The sequence below is a fragment of the Chinchilla lanigera genome, unplaced genomic scaffold (assembly GCF_000276665.1).
Source record: "Chinchilla lanigera isolate Chin_1 unplaced genomic scaffold, ChiLan1.0 scaffold00012, whole genome shotgun sequence".
Classification (NCBI taxonomy): domain Eukaryota; kingdom Metazoa; phylum Chordata; class Mammalia; order Rodentia; family Chinchillidae; genus Chinchilla; species Chinchilla lanigera.
Window position 1 is genome coordinate 14,805,758 of NW_004955413.1, and position 25,201 is coordinate 14,830,958.

A 25,201-nucleotide genomic window follows, 5' to 3' on the forward strand; every position below is an offset into this window, starting at 1 on the left:
TTTGCATTTACTCTACTCTACACTACTATACCCTATTCTATTATTTAACTGTAATCCAGACCTGTCGAATTGATTTTTTAATCCCAACCCACACTTGTCATTTGCTTTGGTTTTCATCATTTTAATAAGAACCTTAAAATATCAGGGTTTTTCTAATAGGCAGTTTGAGAATGCCAGCTAAAGGATACTTCAAAGCCCTTGGGCACCAGTGTACAGCCCAACGTGGCTCATGGATAAACATTTCCAAACAGCTTTGCAGGTGCTAATTTTCTTACACTAGTCTTTCTACACAAAATGGTAGATGATTGCAATTTTTGAGAATAATTCCTGGCCCTTAAATTAGTTTCCCATCCCTTATAAAGTCTGGGACACTCCCTATCACATGGGCCCAAAATGCTGATTCAATCTGCTGCCCGTTCTCTTTGTCAGGCCTTGTGTCATCTTCGGTGCTACCAAACAGTAGAACTTCCTCATACTTAGAAATAAATGTCGAGGGGGAAGTGACATAAACAAGTGTGACCTCTGGAAGTGGCAGTGGCAATGCACACTCTAGTGGTCCACCTTGTGTGCCATTTCCTCGCCCTCCTTCTCATAGACATAGAACCACCACATCTAACATTCTCTCTTAGGTGCCCATTGAATCCACAAATTCTTCCTGTCTCAATCCTCACTCCCATAAGCCTCTTGGTTTGCTCCAAGGCTTAAAGTCTTGCGCACCTCTTCTGAGGGTGCTATCTCCCCCAACGCAAGTTTCCTCCCAAGATAAAGCCCCGTGCCTTAGAAGTTGACTCAGTTGCCTCTAAGGCACCCAAACACCTGCCTGCCATCCCAAGTGCTCAACCCCATCCTGTAGACTAAATTATCCACACAGGACAATCACAACCAAAAATGTCATGACCTAAAGAAGACAACCAAGCCCTAAATTCTGTGAAGTAAAACTAAACTTGAGGCACTAAACTACAACTCCTTTCTAAATTATGTTAAATATGCTGACATTTTATGAGGATATACACTTTACAAATATCACTGACCCGTCTTAACACCTCTAGTGTGACTACAACTGATTTGAATACTGCATCTGTTTGAATTGTAAGATTTTACCTCTCAACTTGGAAAGTTTTCGGGCTCGTGTCTCCCCAATAGAATTATTTTCATTAAATTGCTGATATTGTCTTGAATATTGAAAACTTCTGAACTTCTCAGCTTTAGTATAAATGACAAGATCTGATAAAGCCAGAGCTATTTTTAGCTTCCTGATCTAAAAACAAAATGCAGTAAATTTCACACTTTTACATTATTTGAAAAATGCCCTTCACAATAAAGAAAATAATCTTCAAAATAGATAATTATACTCTTTTCATAAGGTTATCTCCTCAAAAACTACTTGGGATAAGTCAATGTGATTATTTTATGACTATAATATTTAATAACAATATAAGTAAGCTTAAGTTTAAAAACCTCAATTAATATAATAAGTAGTAAGGATAACAATTATTACTATTTTCTTTTTCCCAAAGATCTCAGCTTATTTTCATTTTGACAAATTCAGGAATTTCAGTCATGAGTAAATATATTTCCAGTTTGAGCTGATAGTTTGGTATATGTCCTCTCAAAGCAATCAGTTGCAATAACTTCTTTCTTTTTCTTCTTTTTTAAAGAAAATAGTACCAAAAAAAAAAAAAAAAAGAACAATAGCAAAATACAGACAGCACAGAGCAAAGACACTAAAAATGATACAGAGCTTCAAACCAAATGATAGAGATTAACAGTGGCTGTTATATTACATGTTGTTATCTTCAAAAAAGTTGCTCAGATTACCAGATGTAAGAATAGAAGATTGATCAAATCATTAAAGGGAATAAGAAAATAATAATTTAAAAGAACATTAGAGACAATACATAGTGTCACTAGGTAGGATTGTAGGAATTCACCAATGGATATTACACTGCAAATTGTTGTCGTCACATAAGTTGCTCAGATTGCCAGGTACAAACATGCAAAATTGGTCAAAATATTAAAAAAAAAACTTTTAAACATAAACTGTTCCCCTCAACAAAGCATCAGACTCCAACAGTACAATTATGCCACAGATCCATAATATATAAAATGCCCCAGTACTTTCTTTTTCTTCTTTCCTTCATCCCAGTTGTTCCTTCCTTTAAGAAACTTCTTTCCCTTTCTTATTATCTATTGTACATTTTGGGTTTTATTTACTCTTTCATGTTCTTACACCAGGGAGACAATATGATGTTTACACATGTGGGCCTGATTTATTTCACTTATGGGTATGGTCTCTAGTTGCAACCCATGTCTATCACCATGCACTAAACTAAAGTCAAAATTGATCGAAGACCTAAATATTAAAACAGAAACATTAAATCTACTGGAAGAGAAAGTAGGTAAAACTCTCAAAGACACAGGGGTAGGCAGAGAGCTCATGAACAAAAACTAAACTGCACAGGAACTACTTCAAAGAATCAACAACTGGGAACTCACCTTATTGAAAAGTTTCTTCACATCAAAAGAAATCACCAACAGAGTAAAAAGAAAACCCATGAATTGGGAAAAAAATTTTATCCAACTGCCCCTCAGACAAAGGACTCTTATCTAGAACATATAAAGAATTTTTAAAAATCAGGTCCCCAAAATTCAAAGACCCAATCCAAAAATGGGCATCTGAGATGAACGCACACTTCTCAGATGAAGAAATACTAATGGCGAATAAATATATGAAAAAATGTTTGACATCATTAGTCATTAGAGAAATGCAAATTAAAACAACACTGAGGTTTCATCTCACCCCAAAAAGAGTGGCTATCATTAAGAAATCAACCAATGACAAATGCTGGAGAGGCTGTGGGGAAAATAGAACACTTCTCCACTGCTGGTGGGAGTATCGACTGGTGAAACCACTGTGGAAATCAGTCTGGAGATTCCTCACAAAACTTGGAGTAGAAATCCCACTTAACCCAGCTATTCCCCTCCTGGGTATATTTCCAGAAGAATTAAAAACATCATACCACATCGATATATGTGCACCAATATTTACAGCGCCACAATTTGTCATAGCTAAATCTTGGAAACAACCCAAATGCCCATCAACTGAGGAATGGATAAAAAAGCTGTGATATTTCTATACAATGGAGTATTACTCAGATGAAATAACTTCTTTCATATAAGATATATTTGCTGTTTTATACCCAGCATCTATTTCCTCTAAACTTTTGTTAGATACTTTCTAGATTTTATTTTGGGGAAATATCCCTTGCTCGTGCTAGATCCATGCATTTATATAATGATCACGTAGATCGGCCTCGCAAATCAGAATTGTTCATTCCCCATTATCAGTAATTGGTTCAAAGCTGTATAGATAAACATTACAGTTGATGTAAAAAAATTTTTTTCCACTCTTCTGAGAGAGAGATAGGCATTGCACTCCGTTTGAACTTGAAAGAATATAAAGCAGAATTTTTGCAATAGATGAGCCAATACAGAGAAAATGGTACCAAATCTGGAGCAAAAATGAAGTCCTGTTGATCTTGTTTGAGATGCTATCACAAATCGTATTGCAGATTAAATTCCTTTCCCTAAATTTTTCTTCACTCGGATAAGTAAATAAATTCTCATTTTACTTAAACCATGCAAGCTAGTGACCTTCTTAGGACATAGTAATATGCACACTTATAAAACTATATATTTTAAATACTAACCTTTTATCTGTCTCCACCTGAGAACAGAGAAATTATGCTCTTTCTCTCTGCAGCACACTTAATGCATAAGGAATCACAGTAATTACCAATTATTGTGAAAAACAGTAATAGATGGTACAGGGAAAGAGGTAACTTTTAAATTTTGTTGTCCACTGTCAATTTTTTCAAAGTAAATTTAAAATGATAGACTTGAGTTTTTAGGAGGAAAAGAGTCTTCCCTCCAGAATATTTTCAATTCTCCACCAACAAGAAAATTAGCAAATTTTCAGTCACTTGTAAGAAATTCACAAAGCTTCATCTCACCTTTTTTTTCTTGGGAAAAAGTATTACTCCAAGTGACTTCTTTGTCTCTATTTCCTTTCCTTGGTTGTCTTTTGACCCAAAGCCATCATCTTCTAGGGATTTCAGTTCCTCCTCTTCCTCCTCCGCTTCCACCTCTTCCTCTTCCCACATCCCAACCTTACCACGCTTGTCAGAACCTATCCTCTCGCGGGTTTCCTTTAAGGTTCCTATTTTTTTATTTTTAACTAAGATTTTGAATTTCAGTGCCTGTGGAAACAGTTTAAAGGAGGGGTACAGTTACTTATTTATGGGTAATTTGCCTTGGAACACTCACTAAAAAACTCACTTCACTGTGTTTTCGAGCAGCCTGCTGTAATAAAATTCATAAGGCCTTCCCCTTTTCTGTATCTCTTTTTATACAGTGATATTACAGCACTGACTATAATTCACCCCCTAAAATATCTGTTTATGACTGAAGCTTACTATATGCCATCTCTTACATTTCAGAAATTTCCGCTATTTAAAAGATTTGAAATATGTAAAAAGTATAGGTGGTGGATACGTGTGGCTGTGAACATTTAATTGGCCTGAGAGCTGCCTAGGGGATTAAGAAAGCACACTTCGTGGATGTGTCTAGGTGGGTCACTGAGGTGTGACCTTGGGTGCTATGTGTGGTCCCTCACTCCTTCTCTGATGCTGTTCCTTGCTCTGTTTCTCTGAGCAGTTTTGCTCTGCCATATCCTTCTTCCACGATGTTCCTGCCTTGGGGCTAGCTGGCCATGAACTGAACCTTCCAAAACCAAATGAAGCCAATCCTCCTCTAAATTGTTGGTGTTGAGCACTGAATCTCTGGGACGAGAAAGTGATTAATACACTATACATAAATTAAAATACTTGCTATATTATTTAAGCTAGAATGTTACAACTTCTGCTAGTAAACACTTTAGGTCATTGTCCTCTTAGTCAATGTTGAAACTATTCAGTGATATCAGGTATATAAAAATGTCTGTCAGGGTCTGGCATAAAGTGCAGATTATATCAAAGACTCACCCATAAAAGCCTCATCAGTTTTGACTATATTACATGCAAGCATCAGCAACTTAATAGTATTTCCTGTCCATACATCCAGGGACATGGCAAAACGTATCGCCATCAGGGTCACTGATCTAAATCTGAAGCTTCTGATTCCATTCCATCACTTAGTTACCTTTGCCCTTTCCAAAACTTTACTCATTTAATAAACACATGTTTAAGTACCTGCCATGTTATATATAATGCTGAAATCTGGGTTCTGAAATAAAGATCTTTTTTCCAAAGAGTTTCAATTCTTTCTTCCCTTTTATTATCCTAAGGTATCAACTCAAATTACATCACTATCTTCAGCCTTCTCACACTTACCATGACCCTCATGTTACTCCCTAAATAGGGAGTTTATTAAAGAGCACTCACCGTGCAAGCTATAGGCAAAGATGTTATCAGGGGTAACTGCTAAAGGGACAAATTTCTGAGATCTTATTCCATATTGGGAAGTCAGAATCTTGAATTATGGAGCTAGAATTAGGCCTCTTTAACAAGATTGTTTTGTGACTGTAACACAAAGAATGGAATATGAGCAAAAGATTTTATCTCTAATTACTCAGTTACTTGTCAGAAACCATCCCCTTATTTAATGTAGAAATTAAAGCTTCAGTTATGTACTGGAATGCAAAACAGCCATCTGTAGCAGGAATAAGTTACAGTTTCCAGAATTAGGCCATGACTCTGAGGTTTAATCTCTGATAATTCCCAGCATTTCACATATGTTCTTTAACACTGTGACAGTGGAATACATTTACTAAGTGGACATTTTTAGGAGCTAAGAAAACCCCGATTTTTTTTCATTTATAAATAATCTGTTTCTCTCCATCTCAGTTCTTTTATGAGCCCTATACTTCTCGTAACTAGTATAACACTTTCATTTTAAAAGGGCTTGCTCATTTAAATAAAATCATAAGAAATATAAAGATTAATACTCAAATATTACAGAAACACTGCTGTACTACCATAGCTGATACTATCCTAAAGAAAATGTTTTTGTCCACCTGACAAAATTTGGAGTAATGGGCCAGCAAAGGAAACTAAACATTAGGCAGAGAAGGATGAAGAAAACCTAGAGAATTTGCTGTGATGGAAGAAAATGTCCCAAGGAAAGCAAAAAGGGACACACAAGCCAGAATGTTGCAGAGGGAACAAGTCAGGGGAAGGCTGAAATGTGTCCACAGGAAAGTCTCTAACGGCCACTGTGAGAAACTCACTATGGAACAGGAGGGATCGGAAGCCAGACTGGGGGGGGGGTTACAAGGAGACAAGGAAGTAGAACTGTGGACTGTGAGTAAAATACACAGCTAGAGAAAGAGGTGAAGTTCTGATGGCAGAGGTGGGCATTGTCCTAAAATAAACACTTGAATATGCTCCAGTTAAGAAGGAGAGAGGTTCTACAGAAAGAGACATTAAAAAGATTAGATTGGAAAAAGGTAAATCTACTTGCCAGGTGTTGAAATAGTGGCTATAGATTCTGTTTATAGCCTGGACTTCCTACCTCTTTCTTAGCCTTTTACCTATAAAGCATATCAATTTCCTGGTGCCTAATATTAATAACTTTGAAACTATGGACCAATAATATATGACAATCAAATTGTGGGATTTACATGTATCTCTATACATTTGTTTTGTATAGTCTCTTTATCCACGTACATACCCAGGAGAAAATTTCCTAGGCAATACATGCCAAAGGTTCGCCTCACTGAATAATCAAAGCTAAGCATTTTCGTCAGTCTTTAACTTTGTCTCATGGGCCAATATAAGAAGGATATTTTTATTTGTTTCATTTATTCTTCACCTCAGCTTCTGAAGCAAAGCATTACCTCTGGTGAAGGTAGGCTGTCCGGAAAATCATTAAGTATATCAGAAAGCAGGGAATCTCCAAAAGTAGTCTGCAAAATGTCAGCCATCACTTCCTGCTGGGAAGGAGAGCAGTGATTTTCTAAAGAGAGAACCACCGGGTACTCAGATGTCTGAAAAATTAATCATTGTTATAGTTATTATCAACACTTTTAAATAATCTAATTCAATTAATATACAATTAATATAAATTAATTTAAAATCCACTTCTAATGTTGAGCACTTTGCAAAATTGCTATGTATTCTGAAAGTACTTTTGCATTTGACAATAAGGGAAATTATTACTATTTGCACCAAAAATACAGAAAATACCTGTAGCATTTATCAGTGGATATTTGTTTAAATACATAATAATATATTCATATAAAGAAACTATGTAAGCACATTAAGAAGGGAGTACTATATATATTGCTATGAAAAATCACCAAAATATAGTGGTTTTCTATCTTATGCAGAAAAACAAGGAGCCTGCTATAGCTTGGATGTTGAATGTTCCCCAGCAGTCTTTGATCTAAATAATAAGTTCCCAGTGTGGCAGTATTGGTAAGTCGTGGAAACTTTCAGAGGTGGTGCCTAGTTGAGATCTTCTGGTCATAGAAGGCAGATGTTATCAAAGGATCCTGAGACCCTGCACATTAATTGTTTTTCTCTTTGCTGTCCTGACAATGAGATCAATGATTTTCCTCCGCCATGATGTACTGCCACAGCACAGCTTTTGGCGCAACCTACTGTGGATTGAAACTCTCAAAATCACGAGCCAAAATGATTCCTTTTTCCTTTCTAAATTGCTTGTCCCATGTGTTTGTTGCAGTAGCAGAATGCTAACACATTGCAAAAGAGTAATATTACCTATTTTATTTTTAACACACATACACATATGTATACACACATATAGATATATATTTAAATATTTCAAAATATAAAGGAGAAAGAACTTCAAAACTGATGAGTCAAGGGAAATGACAATTTTCTACTTTTTCAGTTTTAAGTCCTATAATCAAAACACATAGCTTAAGAAACCAGAAAAAAACATAAAGTAAAAATAAGGAAGAGTCAAATCAGAAAATACTTTTAAACTAGAGCCAAGACAATTTGCTGATGTACTGATTGAAGGGTCTGAGAGAAGAGGGGAGCAGTTAAAGTTGACAACAATGGCTGTGGTTTGAGTGCATGAAAGGCCATTGCCTGAGCTAGGAAAGGTCATGGGAAGAGCAGGGCTGACAGAAAAAGGAATAGCAGAGCTCAATATCAAATACGTGTCTTCAGCCAAATGTGCCAATTCTATAGCCAAGTGGAAATGTCACAGCAATAGCCAAGTGGAAATGTCACAAATGTGGTTGTACATATTGACTTTGATTCAAGGTAGAGTTTGAAGGAGAGATATGCGTGTAGAAATCATCTGCAATTAGAGAATAAATGCCTTACCATAATGTTTCTATATTAACATAGAAATTGCTAATTTGATATTTCTACCTTGAGAATATTTATTTCCTACTCTATGCTAGTACAGAATAGAGCAATGGATATAAATTTGTGATTTGTAAGTTTGTATTTACAGATTATGCAATTAATAGAGCTAGAACTTCAAGTTTGCTAGATTTCTGAGTTCATTAGGTACACATCAAGTACTGAGGAAGATTTTCTTAAATCACTTCAATGGCAATTAAGTATATTAAGTTTACAAAAACTATTCGAATGCCTAAAAATATATAATTAGCCAATTTTATGAATGAGATCAAATGCTACTCAAAATTCTTTAAAATTGAAGGTTTATTAATATCCAATTTATTCACTAAAATTTGTAAGATGAATTTAGCTATATGAAGAACTAGAACTTTAAATCTGTAATTTTAGTGGGTTCTGGGAATATGGCAGAGTGGTAAGCAGCAGAAAAAGAGCCTCTCTGAAATTTGGTGTCCAGAGACTGGAATATAGCAACATGAGGAGGAGGAGGAGGAGGAGGAGGAAAATAGGTCCCAGAACCCAGGAAGGATCTGAAGTGAGAACTGAAGCCCACAGAGAAAGCCAAGATGGATAGTACAATGAAGAAGAAGGAGATGGCTGGTGGCACTTTCTCCTTGAGCTGGACTCACTTCATGGGAGGGGTGGCTTGAACCTGCAAACACATAGTGACTACTGGAGACCCCAGAGGCCTCCACAGAGACATGCACCAATGAACAGATCAGTGGACAAAGCAGACTGTAGTGGCTGATGAGTTATTTGGATTCAGACATCCTGCAGGAGACAGCAATTAGCCAGGAGCCATCTTGAAGATGGGCCAGCTGAGCTCAAAACACAGAGCAACTGCTCCACCATCTTTCAGCTCCCAACTGAGTTCAAACCCACAGAAGGTACACAGACCATTGCAGGCTGAGCATATCAGGTTCCAGATTCAGGACCAGAAATCAGCCTGAATCTCAGTATAAATAAAGGAAATAATCCTGAGATTATCCACTACCCCACATAAAGCTACTGCTGGCGTGCTAGGATTAATCAACACAGATCCGGACTGGACTCTGTCAGCCCAAATTATCTACCAGAGACCGTGGAGACATACCTTGAAGTGGACATTTTTTTCTTATGTTTTATTTCCTTTTTTCTTTCTCTCTTTTTTTGCTTTGTTTAGTTTTTTCTTCTTTGTTTGTTCTTGTTTTTATATGAGTGTGAACATGGTTTCTAGTTTTTTTGTTCTTGTTCTATTCTGTTCATGTTTGTATTTCTTCCTTCTCCTGTCTTCTGCATCAGTGTCCCAAAGTTTGTGGGATGCTCCTTTGTCCTCGGGCCTTACTTCTGACCTCTTCCTCTTTCTTCTATCTCTCTTTTTTTCCCCTAACCAATTTTGAATTTTCTCCCCTGAGGTAAAAATCACCATATTGAGGGCCTGTTTATTGCATACAATTTTCCAATTTGTTTTAGATTTTGTTATATAATTACAAATCTGTTTCATACAGTTACAGGTGAGAAATTAATAGCTACTTCAATTTGTCATTTTCTAGGCTATGTGTGATGCTATAGTTACTGCTGATTGTACTGCTTTAAGTAACAAAGTTGTTCTAATTGGTTTTTCTTCCTGGTACACCAAGACTAAGATTGCATAAGGGTCACAAAAAATACTATGAGCCAGTGCCAAAGAACCAGGGACTGGGCCAATTAGCCAGCAACTTCTGATCTCCAACAAGTTGAAGAGGTAGGATCTTACAACAGACTCAAAAAAAAACTCAAAAGCCAGTTACACTTAGAAGACATCTGTGAGAAGTAGTCATTTCCTAAGAGTTCTAAATACTAATAATAAAGCTACTCACCATGGACAATTTATAAGCATTAATCTAAGAATTAAACTTTTAAAAAAAGGAAAATGAGAAGACACTTAAACAAGATGCAACCCCAGATGTCTAGATCACCAATGGAAACCCAGGGGGCAGTGAAATGGACCAATCTAAAACCTATCCACCTGGACCTGAAGTGATAACAGTACAAGTAACAAAGTGGATGAAAGAGGGTCTTAAAAATATCAGATCAGAAATAATTTCTCAGGTAATAACAGAGATGATAACCCTAATGAAAAATATGATTAATGACTTGTGGGAGACACAGGTTTTAAAAACAGAGGAGCTTAGGAAAATGATAGAAACCATGAACGTTCAACAGAGTAAAGAAATAGAGTCCATACAACAGATTCAAACAGATATCCAGGGGATTAAAATTTCCATTGAAAGTATACACAGCATAATGAGCCAATGGGAGGATAGAATCTCAGATATAGAAGACAGGATTGATGTGAGTGATCATGAAAGGAAATATTTCTCTAAAATAGCAAGGGTCCATGAAAAATCAATCCAGTGGCTGTTAGGTGATGTAAAGAAGAGTAACATAAAATTGATTGGAGTCAATGAAAAAGAAGGAGACTGCACAAATTACATAAGAATCTTGTTCAGAGATATCACAGCAGAAAAATTCCTCAGCCAAGAAGAAGAATTTGATGCACAGTAAGTGAGGCATATAGAACTCAATTTGCCATAATAAAAATTAATCTAGACCAAGTAATATGATAGTCAAGATTCCAGAAATTCAACACAAGAACAGAATATTAAAAGCTGTTGCAAAAAAGAAACAAATCACCTACAAAGAAAAGCCCATAGGAATCACAGCAGACTTCTCAGCACAAACACTCCAGTCAAGGAGGGCTTGGTGTGAAGTATTTCAAGCCTAAAGGAAAACAATCTCTAACCAAGATTGATTTACTTTGCAAAACTATCTTCCAAAATTAGTGGAAAAATAAGACAGTTCTATGACAAAGAATACCTGATGAAAAGGAAGCCAACAACAGGAAAATAACATGACAGAGATAAGTCAATACATATCAGTTTCAACAATCAATGTTAATGGTCTTAATTCACCAGGCAAAGGAAACAGACTGGCTGAATAGATTAAGAAACAATATCCAACAATATGCTGCATAGAATAAACACATTTAATTCAAAAAGTAATTCATAGACCAAAAATCAAAGGATAGAAAATAATACTGCATGTAACAGGAACCAGAAAAAAGCAAGGGTAGTTATTCTATTAGCAGACAAAGTTGATTTTAAGCCAAGGTTGATTAAAAGAGACAAAGACCGTCATTACATCTTTGTAAAGGGAACAATCCAAGAGGAAGGCACAACAATCAAAGATATATGCACCAAATACCAGTGCACCCAACTACGTAAAATAAATATTAACTGACATGAAAAATCAAGGGAGCACTAATACAATTGTAATGGAGGACTTCAATACCATACTGTCACAAATAGCTCGCTCAACTAGACAAAAAAATCAGCAATGAAATATCAGAACTTAATCAAATTTTTTAACAAATTGATTTAGTAGATGTCTACAGGGTGTTCCAACCTACAACTGAACATACATTCTTCTCAGTTGCACATATGATGTTCTCCAAAATAGACCATATACTAGTGCATAGAGCATGCTTATGGAAGTGCAAAGAAATGAAATTATCCCATGCATATTATCAGACCATAGTGCAATGAAATTAGAAATCAATGGTAATAGAAGCTGCAAAAACTGCACAAACATATGAAAATTAAATAACACCCTCCTAAACAACTAATGTGTCACAGACAAAATTAAAGAATTAGACAGTTTCTACAATTAAATGATAATGCCAATACAATATAACAGAACTTATGGGACACAATGAAAGCGGTTCTATGAGGAAAATTCATAGTGATGATAACCATGTCAGGGAAATAGAGTGAACTCAAATAAAGAACTTAATGCTGAACCTCAGTCTTCTGGAAAAAGAAGAGCATGTCTAGCCCAAAACCCATATAAGGGAGGAAATTAGAAAGATCAGAACAGAAATTACTGCAATGGAGACTAAGAAAACAACACAAAAGGTTCAATGAATAAAAGAGTTGGTTCTTTAAAAGATTAAATAAAATTGACAAATGCTTGGCCAACCTTATTTTTTAAAAAAGAAAATAAAGGACTCAAATCCACGCAAATAGGATAAAAGGGTGAAACCACAACAGATCCTGTAGAACTACAGATGATCATCTATACCTACGTGAAGAACTTTTCTAATAAGATAGAAAATGCAGAAGAATTGCACAGATACCTAGATATATATGAATTACCAAAGCTGAATCAAGAATGTATAAAAATTCTAAATAAATCAATGTAAGTCAATGAAATTAAAGATGTAATTAAAAACCTACTAACAAAAAAAAAGCCCAGACCATGACAGATTCACTGCTGAATTCTACAGGAAATTGAAAGAACACCCAATACCACATTATTTAAACTCTTTGATGAGACTGAAAGAGAAATAATACTCCTAAATTCATTCCTGGAAGCAAGCATTACCCTGATACCAAAACCAAAGGATTCAACCAAAAATGACAACTGCAGGCCAATTTCCCTAACAAACATGGATGCAAATTCCTCAAGAAGATAACAGCAAAGAGAATGCAGCAGCTCATTAAGAAAATTATACACCATGACCAAGTAGGATTCATCTCAGAGTTGCAGGAATGTTTTAACATACCTAAATGAATAAATGTAATACACCATATCAATAAAGACAAGAAAAAAATATTGTAATCTCAGTAGATAAAGAAAAGGCATTTGACACAGTCCCATCCCCTTTCATGACAAAAACCAAAAATTGGAATAGATGGTCTTTATTAAAATCTTATAAAAGCCATATATGACAAACCAACAGCCAATATCATACTAAATGTTCAAGTGAAATCTTTCACTCTAAAATCAGGAACAAGACAAGGAAGACCACTGTCACCACCAGAGCAGTTAGACAAGAGAAAGAAATAAAAAGAATAAGAATAGGAAAAGAAGAAATTAAATCATCATTATTTGTAGAAAGCATAATATTCTACATAGAAGATCCCAAAAACCCCACCAAAAGACCTCTAGATTTAACAACCAAATTCAGTAGCATAGCAGGATACAAAATCAACACTCAAATGTCAATAGCATTCCTGTACACAAACAACAAACTCAGTGAAATAGAAGTTAGGGAAACAACACCTTTCCAATAGCATCTAAAACAATAAAATGCTTAGGAAGCAACCTAATGAAGGAAGTAAAAGGCCTTTACATTGAAAACTACATTATGTTGAAAATGGAGATCAAAAAGGATATTAGAAAATGGAAAGATATCCCTTATTCTTGGGTAGGAAGAACCAAGATAGCAAAAATGACCATACTCCGAATATTGTTATGTAAATTTTATGCAATCTCAATCAAAATTCTAATAGCATTCCTCATAGAATTAGAGAAAACAATCCTAAAATTCATTTGGAAGCAGAAGACACCTAGAATAGCAACATCTATTCTTGGTAACAAAGGCAAGGCAGGGGGCATAACAATCCTGGGCTTCAAATTATGCTACCAAGCCGTTGTGATTTAAAAAAAAAAAAAATAGCATGGTACCAACAAAAATCAGATCTGAGAATCAGTGGAACAGATAAAGAGACGCAGAAACAACTCCAGACATACTCAGTCAATTTATCTTTGGCAAAGATGCCAAAAACCATCACCGGAAGAAAGATACCCTCTTTAATAAATAGTGCTGGAAAAACTGGTTTTCCACATGCTAAAGATTAAAAGTACACCCATATCTTTGACCAGGCACTAAACTAAAATTGAAATGGATGAAAGATCTAAACATTAAAATAGAAACACTAAATCTCCTGGAAGAAAGAATAGGTAGAATTCTTCAATACATTGGTATAGGCAAAGGCTTTATGAACAAAGCCTCACTTGCATAGGAAACATTATAAAGAACAACTGGAATTTCATCTTACTAGAAAGTTTTTGCACAATAAAAGAAACCATCAACAGAGTGAAGAGATAACTCATAGTGGGAAAAAATGTTTTCCAGTTGTTCCTCAAAGGATAATATCTAAAATATATAAAGAACTCAAAAAAATCAGATCCTCCAAATTTAAAGACACAGTCTAAAATGAAGAAAAGACACTTCTCAGATGAAGTAGAAACATCAAATGAATATATGGAAAAAAATGTTTAACATCCTTTGTCATTCAAGAAATGCAAATTAAAACAATGCTGAGATTCCCTTTCACACCAGAAAGAATGGTTATTATCAAGAAATCAACCAATAACAAATGCTGGTGGAGCTATGGGAAAAAGGAACCCTTCTCCACTGTTGGTGAGAGTGTAAACTGGTGCAATCACTATGGAAATCAGTGTGGAGATTCCTCAAAAAATTAGGACTAGAAGTCCATTCAATCCAACTATATCTCTTCTTGGTATCTTCTTGAAAGATTAAAAGCACTATACCATGGCTATATATGTGCACCCATGTTTATAGCAGCACAGTTTGTAATAGCCCATCAATGGATGAATGATAAAGAAGGTGTTTTTTTTTATACAATGGAGTAATACTCTGCCATGAAGAAGGACAAGCTTGAGACATTTCAGGTAAATGGATACACCTTGAGTACATACACTTTTAAATGAAATAAATGGGACAGACATGAAAACATTGCATTCTCTGGTGTGAGAAACCAAAAGTGTAAATAAGGACCAAAATGTGCAGTAAATATTGTGAAATAAGAACATGTTCAAATGGGAAGGTGAACTGGGGGAAAGGAAAAGAAAAAAATGAGAAAAGGAAAAAATGGAAACCAAGCTTTTGTAAATAAGGAGAGGAAGAATAGTTGAAGGGAGGGGAGGGGAATGGTACCGCCCATACACACACACACACACACACACACACACTCTTACATAGACACACACACACACTCACAAGATTTAGCAATAAGTTCCGTAAAAGAGCATTACCTCGCTGCCTGAGTATAACTCTGATAAATATATCTTTACCTATACACTACATGGATTTTACTGTCTACTAGTGTGTCATAATCCACAATTTAAAATATGACTGGTCTACACCTAGGCCAAACATTATAGGATTTTGAACAGAGTAAAGCATAATCAATTCTTTTTTTAAAAAAAAAGTACAATTTTTAAAAGATAGCCTCATACCATGAATGCATATTTGTTTATTGCTTGGATAACAGTTTTAAATAGGAGCTTGCTGGTAAGTGTATAGCCATGGTATACAACAGGTTCATCTTGGGATCCATCCCAGCAGTCAATTTCCAGACACCGGCATCCTTTCACAAGGGCACTAGCAAAATGTGAACAAAATAACATGTCATTCCTAGTAAGATGACAATATATATCATAGTGTCAAGATATTCAAAAGACTATTTGTGACTTTGCAAAAAATTCCTAAATTAATTCATAAAAACAAGATTTGAGTCCCTAGATTAAATTGATTACCTAAAAAGGAAGCACAAACTACCTGTGAAGTACACCATTGCACCTGTTCCTCTCTAGTCAAATATTCCATTCATTGTTGCTCTTCAAAGTTTAGTTCATAGAAAGAAGACAGCCATCTGGCTCCCTGCTTGTAGCTACAAAGCATTCTTACCCCCAAACCAGATAATTTTGGCTGGAGTTATATCTACTGTTCAGTGCAGTATCATTGGGATGAGATAACATTCTAAGCCACTTCAGAATTTCAATTTTTCTCTGACTCTTTCCTCATCTCAAGTTCTAGGGAACAGAATACACGGTGAGAAGAGGAGGAGGAATAGAGAGAGAAGCGGGAGAGAGAGAGGAGAGAAAGAGAGAGGGAGAGAGAGAGACAGCACACATATCTGGTCCCTGAAGAAAATGTTGGATACAAAGAGAGGAGGAGAGGGGGCTTGAGAGCTCAGTCAACATTCTTTATGTTCTCAACTTCTGTGTAACGCTATCTCTTAATTCTCATCCAAATAAGAGCTGAGAGGAATTAAAATTTATGCAAAGAAACATGAATACCTTAACCTATGTCTATTTGACTGGGAGAAAATTAGGAGCTACTTCAGATTACATCAAATTCACAAATTTATCTGATCTAAGGAAAATGTATTTCCACTTCAGCTAATATCTAAGACTGAGTGTGATTTTACACCAGTCAAAGAAATCTATCTCTTGACCTAGGCATAAATTCCCTCTTAGACATATAGTCATTTGTGCCTACTGGGTTTAAGAGAATTTCAGTGTTTTTACTAAAAGAGAGGAGTGATAGAATGTTTTATTAGCAGGCACCTTTATTTATCTTTCCAGTTGGAACTGATTGAACTCAGGTTTTTGTTACTGACTCAATAGTAAGTAGAGATGTCTCAAAGTCTGTGTAGTCAACACAGAGGTCTATGTATGCCATTATAAAATAGGTTATTTTTTGTCAACGTTCCCTAAAATGTATTAATATATTTATAAAAAATGTTCTTGCAGACATATATATAGCAATAAATTTTTTTCACTTCACAGATACAAGCACATATCTGTGCTGAACTGAACACACCTTTCTTCTGAATTTCTGTGAACACAGACAGGCACAAAGCTAATACACGCCAACCACAGTGCCAACACCATGAACACAGCAAGGTGACTAGTACTGTGGATCCGAATCCTGCAATTTCTGCCTATTTATGTTCTAAGTTCCATGACCAGGAATTTTTAGTCTCATCAAAAATGTTTGATACACAGTCGACTATCAGTAAATATTTCTCCTGTTTATATTACAATGGAAACTGCACAGTTTAAGAAGAAAAGTCAAAGGCAGATAAAATTGATCTGCAATGCAACCTTAGAAGAGAGAGAACTGAATCAAATGAGGGCTGACTTCAGATGAAAAGATCATAGAGGGGGTATCATCTGTTAGGGAAGACTTCTTTAGAAGATGTCTGCTGTACACAAAACTAGTTTCCCATAAAAAAGCAGGTAAACACTTATTGTATGAGAGGCATATTAAATTAATCCACTGTCTCTAGGACATACATTCTCAGTTGGGATGGTTTTATCTCCCAGGAGATGGTTGGCAATCTTCAAACATAACTTTGGTTACTGGGGGTGGTAGGTAGATTTGATACCAGCATCTACCAGGTACAGGCTAATGATGTTGGTAAGCGTTCTACAATGTACAAGGCAGATCTTTACAACAACAATAAAAAATCATCTTATGTAAAATATAAAGTGTTTGAGAAAGCCTGTCTTAGATCATGACACTCTGCCATACCAAGTGTTTATATAAATCAATAATTTTTCCAAACAGAAGCAAGAAGTACCAAAAGACCATCCAAGAAAATGCACCTATTAGATCTAGCAATATATTTAGTCCCTCGCTAGGCAGATGACAAGGAGTACTTAGGAATGTAACTGAGAGAAAAATAAAGCAATTACAGAGCCAAGTCAAGAGGCAGAATTCAGAAGAAGCACCCTTGTTTTCTCTGAGGAATAATACAGTTGAAAGATGGAAAGAATCTGAGAAAGTAGGGCATTAGCAGGAAAAGGAAATTGGTGGATCTTATCTGTCTTGGAGGCTTCACCAAGACAAAATATAAAATTAAATGATTAATAAGTTATTTTGAGATTATTTTAGGGCACACTGTTTTATTCAGGCGTGTGATAATGCACATATTACATTTCAGGGGTTTGTTATCCATTGACATTGAGTTGAAGGAATGCACTTATAATACACTTCTAAACAATCATCTGATTTATTAATATTTCTACAGACAAACAAGGTAGACACCTATTTTGCATAGAAGCCCTAATTTGAAGTATTTTTTTAGAATTCTAAATGAACACACTTCTTGGCTTGTGGTTATTTATATAGTATTTAGATTTAAAATTGAAAAAGAAGTAACAATTATTTGTAAAGTTTTTTCAGTTTCCAAGAAAAGATCCTTGCTTTGCCAGGCTTTTAGCTGATTAGCAAAGTAAATTGTCTCGTCTTTTTCATCAATTGTGAGCAGTAGTGCTCTAGTTTGCTGCCAAACACAATCTTGAACTCTCTACTATACAGAGAAGGGAGCTATTAAAAACTTAGTTATGGAAGCAAATTTGTCATGAAAATGTTTTATAAGTAAGACTGATTCTCACTGCTTCTCTGTGTTTTTTAGTTTGATCCACAGATCAAGCCAACCTTTCTAAAATTACATATTCAGATTACATGGTTTGGCCCCCAGCAAACATATTTGAGAGCATTGTACCATGTCATGCCAGCCATTTATATTTATTGGTGTAAGAGGCAGTTTTATCTTTTCTGGTGGTGATGTCCAGTTCACTCACTCTTATTTCACTCTGAGTCCCCTTTAGGAAATGAATAGAGCTAATTCTTATTTAGTAAAGAATTCTGAGCAACCACTTTGTTTATTATGATTATTGTGTATCTTATAAATAGTCTCACTTCTTTCTTGGCTTCAACTACTAGAAAACTTCTGAGTGAATTCTTGCATTCATCCTAGAATTTGCACAGGACTTTTGTATGAAAATTTGCACAGGACTTTTGTATGAAAATCCTACAGTTATCTTTATTTCATCTTTATCATTAAAATTTCCCTCAAATACTTTCCATAAAATAGTAGAGCATAAAATATAATTTTTATTAATGGTTAATTTCTTTGTATTATATGAGTAATATTTTCTTCTATTTGCTTTTGAACTTCAACTGGCAATTTGAGAAGCTGTTGAAAATACTGAATTCCAAATGACACATGATATTAGTTTTCCTCTTTTAGAAATTAAGAAGTAAAGATATGAAGAGATTGTATCTGCTGTTTAATTGACAAATGAAGGAGAAGGAGGAGTTGTGAGTACCCTAAAATTAAACACTGATGCTTGAACATCACATAATACCACTTCTATGAGCAAAGAAATTATGAAAGCCTTTCCTTTGCAGGTACTTCTTCCAAAGGAGGGTAAAGAAATGGGATAAGAAATTCAATTCAATTCAATTTAAATTTGCATTAGCATGGAACATTTTCTCAAGAATTAAGATACAATTTTCTGTGGGATCATTTATAAGATATACATAGGATTGTTTATAAGATATACAATAATCACAATAAACAAAATGGTTGCTCAGAAGAAGTAGGGTGTGTTTTTTACTAAATATTTCTAAAAGACTTGTTTTAAAATGTGTATTTTTCTCTTTTAAAAATCAGAATGATAAAATATAAATAAAATGTCTAAAATGAAGTTATAGCTCCAAATTGGGATATCTTCACAGAATACCAAGAGAATATACTTTTACATTTGAGGATTTATGTATTTACTTAGATTTTAAACTGGAGGTTTATTTGTAAGTCTGATATTCTCATGGAATTATATCTTTTCTACCTATGTTTTTTCTCCTTATACAGTATGAGTCAAACACCAGACTTTAAATATCATCTACATACTGATAACTTCCAATTCTGTTTTTACAGTCTGGCTATTCCTGCTGAATTCCAGAAACACATATCAACTGACTATTTGACCCAGTTCATTGATAACTAATTATATCTCAAGCCAGCAGAACCCCTGCTTTTTTCTAGCACCCTACAATGAACTTCTCTCTCCAACTTTGTAATTTCAGTCAGCAATATCCTTTGCGCTTGGTTATTAGGCCAAAAATCTTGATTCTTCTCTTCCCCTTATACCCTTCTTCAAATCCCTTGGTAACTCTTGTTGGCTCTTTGTCCTCCAAATATCTCAAATTCAGCCTCTTAATCATCGCAGTTGCTACCTCATGAGTTAACCATCTGCATAGCCATCATCACCTGGATTGCTACAGTATGTACCTAAGTCATCTTTGACCTCTACTCTTGCCCCAGCTTTCCTCCAAAGATAAACTGTGACACTATATTGAGGAAAATCTGTCCAGTATCTTCCCAATGCAATCACTGTCAACCAGACCCTCTTTTACTACGTACCTCCTCAAATTTGTCAAGTGTGTCAGTGAAATTCCTCAAGCTAAACATGCAGTTCACAGGCACCAAGGTGATGAGAACATTAAACCATCATTTGCTTGTTGCCAACCATATTTCTTGACTTCCTCTTGTTTAAACATGTCAAGCACTTATCATTGCTTTTGTTCAGCATGTCTTTCCTACCAGATCTTTTCATGACTCCTTCTCTATCACCACTCGGGGTGAGAGGCCTTTCCTGACAACACCCTCTAAAATTTGTACACAGATGAGTAGCTTTGTTAGTCTTTCTTTCTACCATATCTCTGCCTGACTAATTTGAAGCCCAGTATTAACGCTAGAATGTAAATTGAGGGTGTAACAGGAATTACCTTTAATCTATTTAAATTACTTGACATATAAATATACAAAATTATTATCATTGAATTCCAGATTACAAAACTTACTGTATTTGTGTGCTGGTTTCATAATAGTTTGTGTCCTGATGTTATGTACATTGAAATAGTAGTTAAAATCTATGTTCAACATTTGTTAAGAATGATAAGAAAAGTCATGTTTTCTTATAAGAAATATTCAAATTGTTAGTGAACCTTCAGAGGTGCTATAACCATGGACATCAGCAGAGAGAAATTTAATGAAAATATATGATACTAATGTAAAAACAAATCATGATGCCATTTTATTGGATCATCAAGATAAGTAGAAATAAAAATTCATGTTCCCTATGCATAGCCTAATTTTTGCTCTGCATCATTGAGATAGACACTACCAGAAGCTTCCAATAGAATTTAACTTTTCTATTGACCATTCTTAAGTAACAGATTTAAAAATCAAAATAAATACCTCACATATCCCCAAAGGTCACTTGGTCCCACTAATTGATCCGATACCAAATACGTGTTATGTGAACTTGAAATAAAATAATCACTTAATGGATAAGTCATATCTTGATAAACTTTTGCACACTCCTCTTTAAATAGTAGACATTCACTTGAATATATGTATCTTGTAAAGCCTTCAAGTGACATCTGATGTGCTTTCCTGACTAGAAAAAATAAAATTAAAAGTTTGCAGAAATACCATTAGTAATAGAAAAATTATATCTCACCTGCAGACCTAGTAGTAAAGCAATTTTCTAAAACAATCATTTAGATTTAAATTCTTCTATTGAATACCTTTAGTTCTTCCACATGTTCATTCGGGAATATATCAATTTATTATCTCTGATTATTTACCTTTTAAAAATACATACATCTATCATAAATCCATGAAATTCCTCAAGCTATAAATGTAGTTAACAAGTACCAGGGTAAAGAGAACATTAAAGCTTCTCAGAAACTGCCTTACTAACTTGCAAGTCATTGTCCTGCTCACAAGTATATACTGGTTTGGCTCCTAGAAGTGTAAGTTAGTTTTCTTCAGCTATTGTACTTTACATGAACATTCATACGGTACATATTTGAATGCCTGATTTCCTTTCCTGCACACTATATTTCTAAGATTTATTCCTATAATTATATACAGTTAGACATGGTTCATTTCCATTGCTATATAATATTCTATTGCTAAAAGCATGCTATAATTTATACATGCTGTTGAGCATTTAGATAGTTTTCTCTGAGGGGCTAAAACAAATGGTGCTACTATAAAAAACCAGTACATGTATTTTGGCGCAAACGTGAATTTCTTTCTGGTCCATCCATGTCTGAGTGAAATTGCTGGAATTTTAATAAGAACATCTGTGGTAAATTATCTCTAAATATCTTTACTCAAAATAATACATACTAAAAGTATTGATTTAAGCAGAACATTAGCTCTAGAACCAGGCAGTCTTGTTTCAAATGCATTTGCATGTTATATGACCTTGAAAATTTTAGCTGTCCTCCCCATGTCTATGAAATGGAAATAACCTTAGAACCTATCCCCACATATTAGCTCCATACATGTGAGTTGCTATCACTAGTTAAATTCCACTCAAGAGAAAAGCTGGATTTATTCTTATTTTAGACTACAGTGTGATCCTTTGATAACAGTTTTATTTCTAGGAATTTATTCTGCAGAAACAGAAACTCAGAAAAAGATGGATGTCTAAAAATGCTCACATTAGCATTACTTATAGAAACAAAGTAAATAGAGGGGAAGAAGCAAATTAAAGCTCAAAATATGGCATAATACTAAGTATCTATTAAAAATAATGTATCATAAAAATATGCAGTGACATAAGTAAATGTTTATGACATCATAAAAGCCAAAAAGCCAGCATTCAAATGTTATTACTATTTTGATTTAAAAATAAAAGATAGAAAAATGCATTAAAATTTTTATATGCACACAGATCCCATATTTCAAAACTATGTAAATTTAGGAATATGAGAACACATCAGAAAAACACATCGTGTATTATAACAGGGATGATTTGCATTAATTTATTCTTTTTCCCTGTGCAAGTAGTAATGGTTGGTTTATGTATATATCTTTTATAATAGGATGGAAAACAAACTATTTTTGTGACCTCAAAAAATGCCAGGTTAAAATGAGGATTAATCTCATTGATTTTTTAAAATGTAAAATGTAATATGTACATGTTACATACCAATGTGAAATGAGACTGAAGAACCTGGCAGCATTTCGGACTATGAAAATGTAATTCAAATTGGCTTTAGTAAAGCTAAAATGAGCAAGGATCATACAAATGAGATGCAAGGTCTTGGCTGTGTGTGTGTGAATGTCTGCAAGTGAAAGTTCAATAGATGAATTGGATGAACAATGTAATGTTACACTAAAAATGCAAACACTATTCCAAGATGTCAGTGCTTCTATACCAATACCCTTCAGTATCCTTTAATTTACCACCCAGTGGTAACAGTGCCAATGTCATCTTTTAAATAGTCACTAGATTAGTGGTACTGAACGTGCTTATCTGTTAGAATGGTTGTTTCTAGGGTGAAGTGACACAGGAGCTTCAAGCAGACTATAAATCAAGTCACTACTTCCTTAGAGAAAAAGATATTTTAAAAAAATAAGGTGGTATCCTTCACACTGTAGTTGGTTTCCACTCTGGTACCAGTTCTTTGTCTTGCTGCAAGTCTGCAAAAGTGTAATGGTTCCCAGACCAAACTGTTACCAGCATTGCACTCAGTGTTGCCACTACAATTCTTACAACCCTCCAAACTCTTTTCATGACACTGTCATGAAGCCAAAATCTTATTTCTGGCCTACAAGAACCTACATGGTTTGATATCTGCTTATCTCACTAAACCCACTTCCTCCGCACTCTCCAAGTTTTAACCACACTATTCTTTTTCTGTTCCTTGATTTGTTTAACTCAGGTCCTGTTCATCTCTTCCCTGGACCTCTGACACTTCTCCTTTTTGAGCAAAAGACTTGCTCTTTCTGGTCATTTAAGTCTCAATTCTGAGGTCACACCCTCAGAGAAGCTTCTCCTAAACACTCAGTCTGAACATTTACTATCTATTCCCTTCTCTCTCTCTCTTTTTTTTTATAGCATTTAGCACTCTCTGAAATGGCTCTTTCATATGTTTAATTATTTATCACAATCTCTTTGTATCCCTCACAGGACTACAACCCAGCTGCCTGCTTCTCCACTGTATCCCGAGACTCTAGAATTACATTTGGTTATCACAAATAACTACTTTGATAATTATAAAGGATGACTGAATGAAAGAAAAATTTTTGGTCTTTGTAGAACCAATATGATCATATGTTAAACACTGGTAGCCTAAACCAATTTTCAAAGGCAGAACTTGTACTTTTACTCCTTCTTTGTCAAGCAAACATTTGGAGCTACTCTGTCAGTTAAATTCTTTAATCACTGTGCTTCAACAATATTTTTTTTACAGTTGTGTAAATACTTTGTGATATTGCCTTTCTTATTGAGAAATGGGCATAAATGAAGTGTTTACACATTGAAAGATGGGGCAAAGAGTCCAAAATATATGCTGATCATTAGCCTAAATGTTCATTTAACTTAAAATGACTATTTTAAAGTGAAGGAAAACATGAGCTGGGAATGTCACTCAGCATTAGTGCATTTGCCTAGCATGCAGAAAGCCTTGGGTTCAATCTCCAGTACAATAAAAAGACAGAGAGAGAGAGAGAGACAGAGAGAGAGACAGATGGGAAAATGAGGGTATATCTGATGTGCTATTGCAAATATGGTGATTATAGATAAAAATAATTTACTATACATCTCAGAAAGCTAGAAGAAAGGAATCTGAAAATTTTCAACATTAAGAAATGATATTAAGGAGAATAAATGCCTTGAAAGAATAAATGATATTGAGGAGAATAAAGAAATGATATTGAGGAAAATGATATTGAGGAAAGAATAAATGATATTGAGGAGAATAAATGCCTTGAAAATTGAGGAGATAAATGCCTAACCTGATTTAAAATCACATAATGCCTACTTGCCATTGTACAACTTTTATGTTATGTATCAGTTAAAAATAATCTAAAACATAAAAATAAATTTTAAAAACTTAAAAAGAAGGAAAAGTAAAATGGTTCTAAAACATTTCTGAAATGTTGTTACTATGGTTTGGATTTTAAATATCCCCCAACAACCCATGGATTAAAAGCTTAGTTTCCCATGTGGTACTATTGAGAAGTGATGGAAACTTTAAAAGATGGGACCTCACTGGAGGTCTTAAGCCATCGGGAGTGTGCCCTTCAAGGAGATATTGGGACCCCACCTCTCCTCTCCACCTCTTTCTTTTGTTTCCCAGCTGCCATGAGGTTGGCAGCTTTCTCCTCCCCCACTCCTACTGTGACACGCTCCCTTGCCACAGGCACAAAGCAGCTGGACCTATCAGTAATGGACTGCAATCCCCAAAACTGTGAAGTAAATCTTTCCTCTTTGTAAGCTTATTGTCTCAGGTATTTGGTACAGTAACAAAAAGAAAGCTGACATACAATTATGGATGATTGTTTGTATAAAGGAAAAATCAGTGATTTTGG

General features: G+C 34.9%; 1 protein-coding gene across 4 annotated transcripts in view; it reads right to left on the reverse strand.

The window, feature by feature from the left end:
- The window catches only part of Plcz1 (phospholipase C, zeta 1), a 54,578-nt gene that overhangs the window by 14,008 nt on the left and 15,369 nt on the right, over positions 1 to 25,201 (reverse strand). For all 4 annotated transcript variants that reach the window (XR_260080.1, XR_001232940.1, XM_005379040.2 and 1 more), the window contains exons 5-9: positions 21,065 to 21,266; positions 15,465 to 15,609; positions 6,896 to 7,045; positions 4,014 to 4,259; positions 1,102 to 1,258 (exon numbers count right to left, since the gene is read on the reverse strand). Coding sequence is in view for 2 of the 4 variants with exons in the window: in XM_005379040.2 (XP_005379097.1) it covers positions 1,102 to 1,258; positions 4,014 to 4,259; positions 6,896 to 7,045; positions 15,465 to 15,609; positions 21,065 to 21,266 (900 nt within the window). In the remaining 2 variants the exon portion in view is untranslated. The remainder of the gene's footprint in view (positions 1 to 1,101; positions 1,259 to 4,013; positions 4,260 to 6,895; positions 7,046 to 15,464; positions 15,610 to 21,064; positions 21,267 to 25,201) is intronic.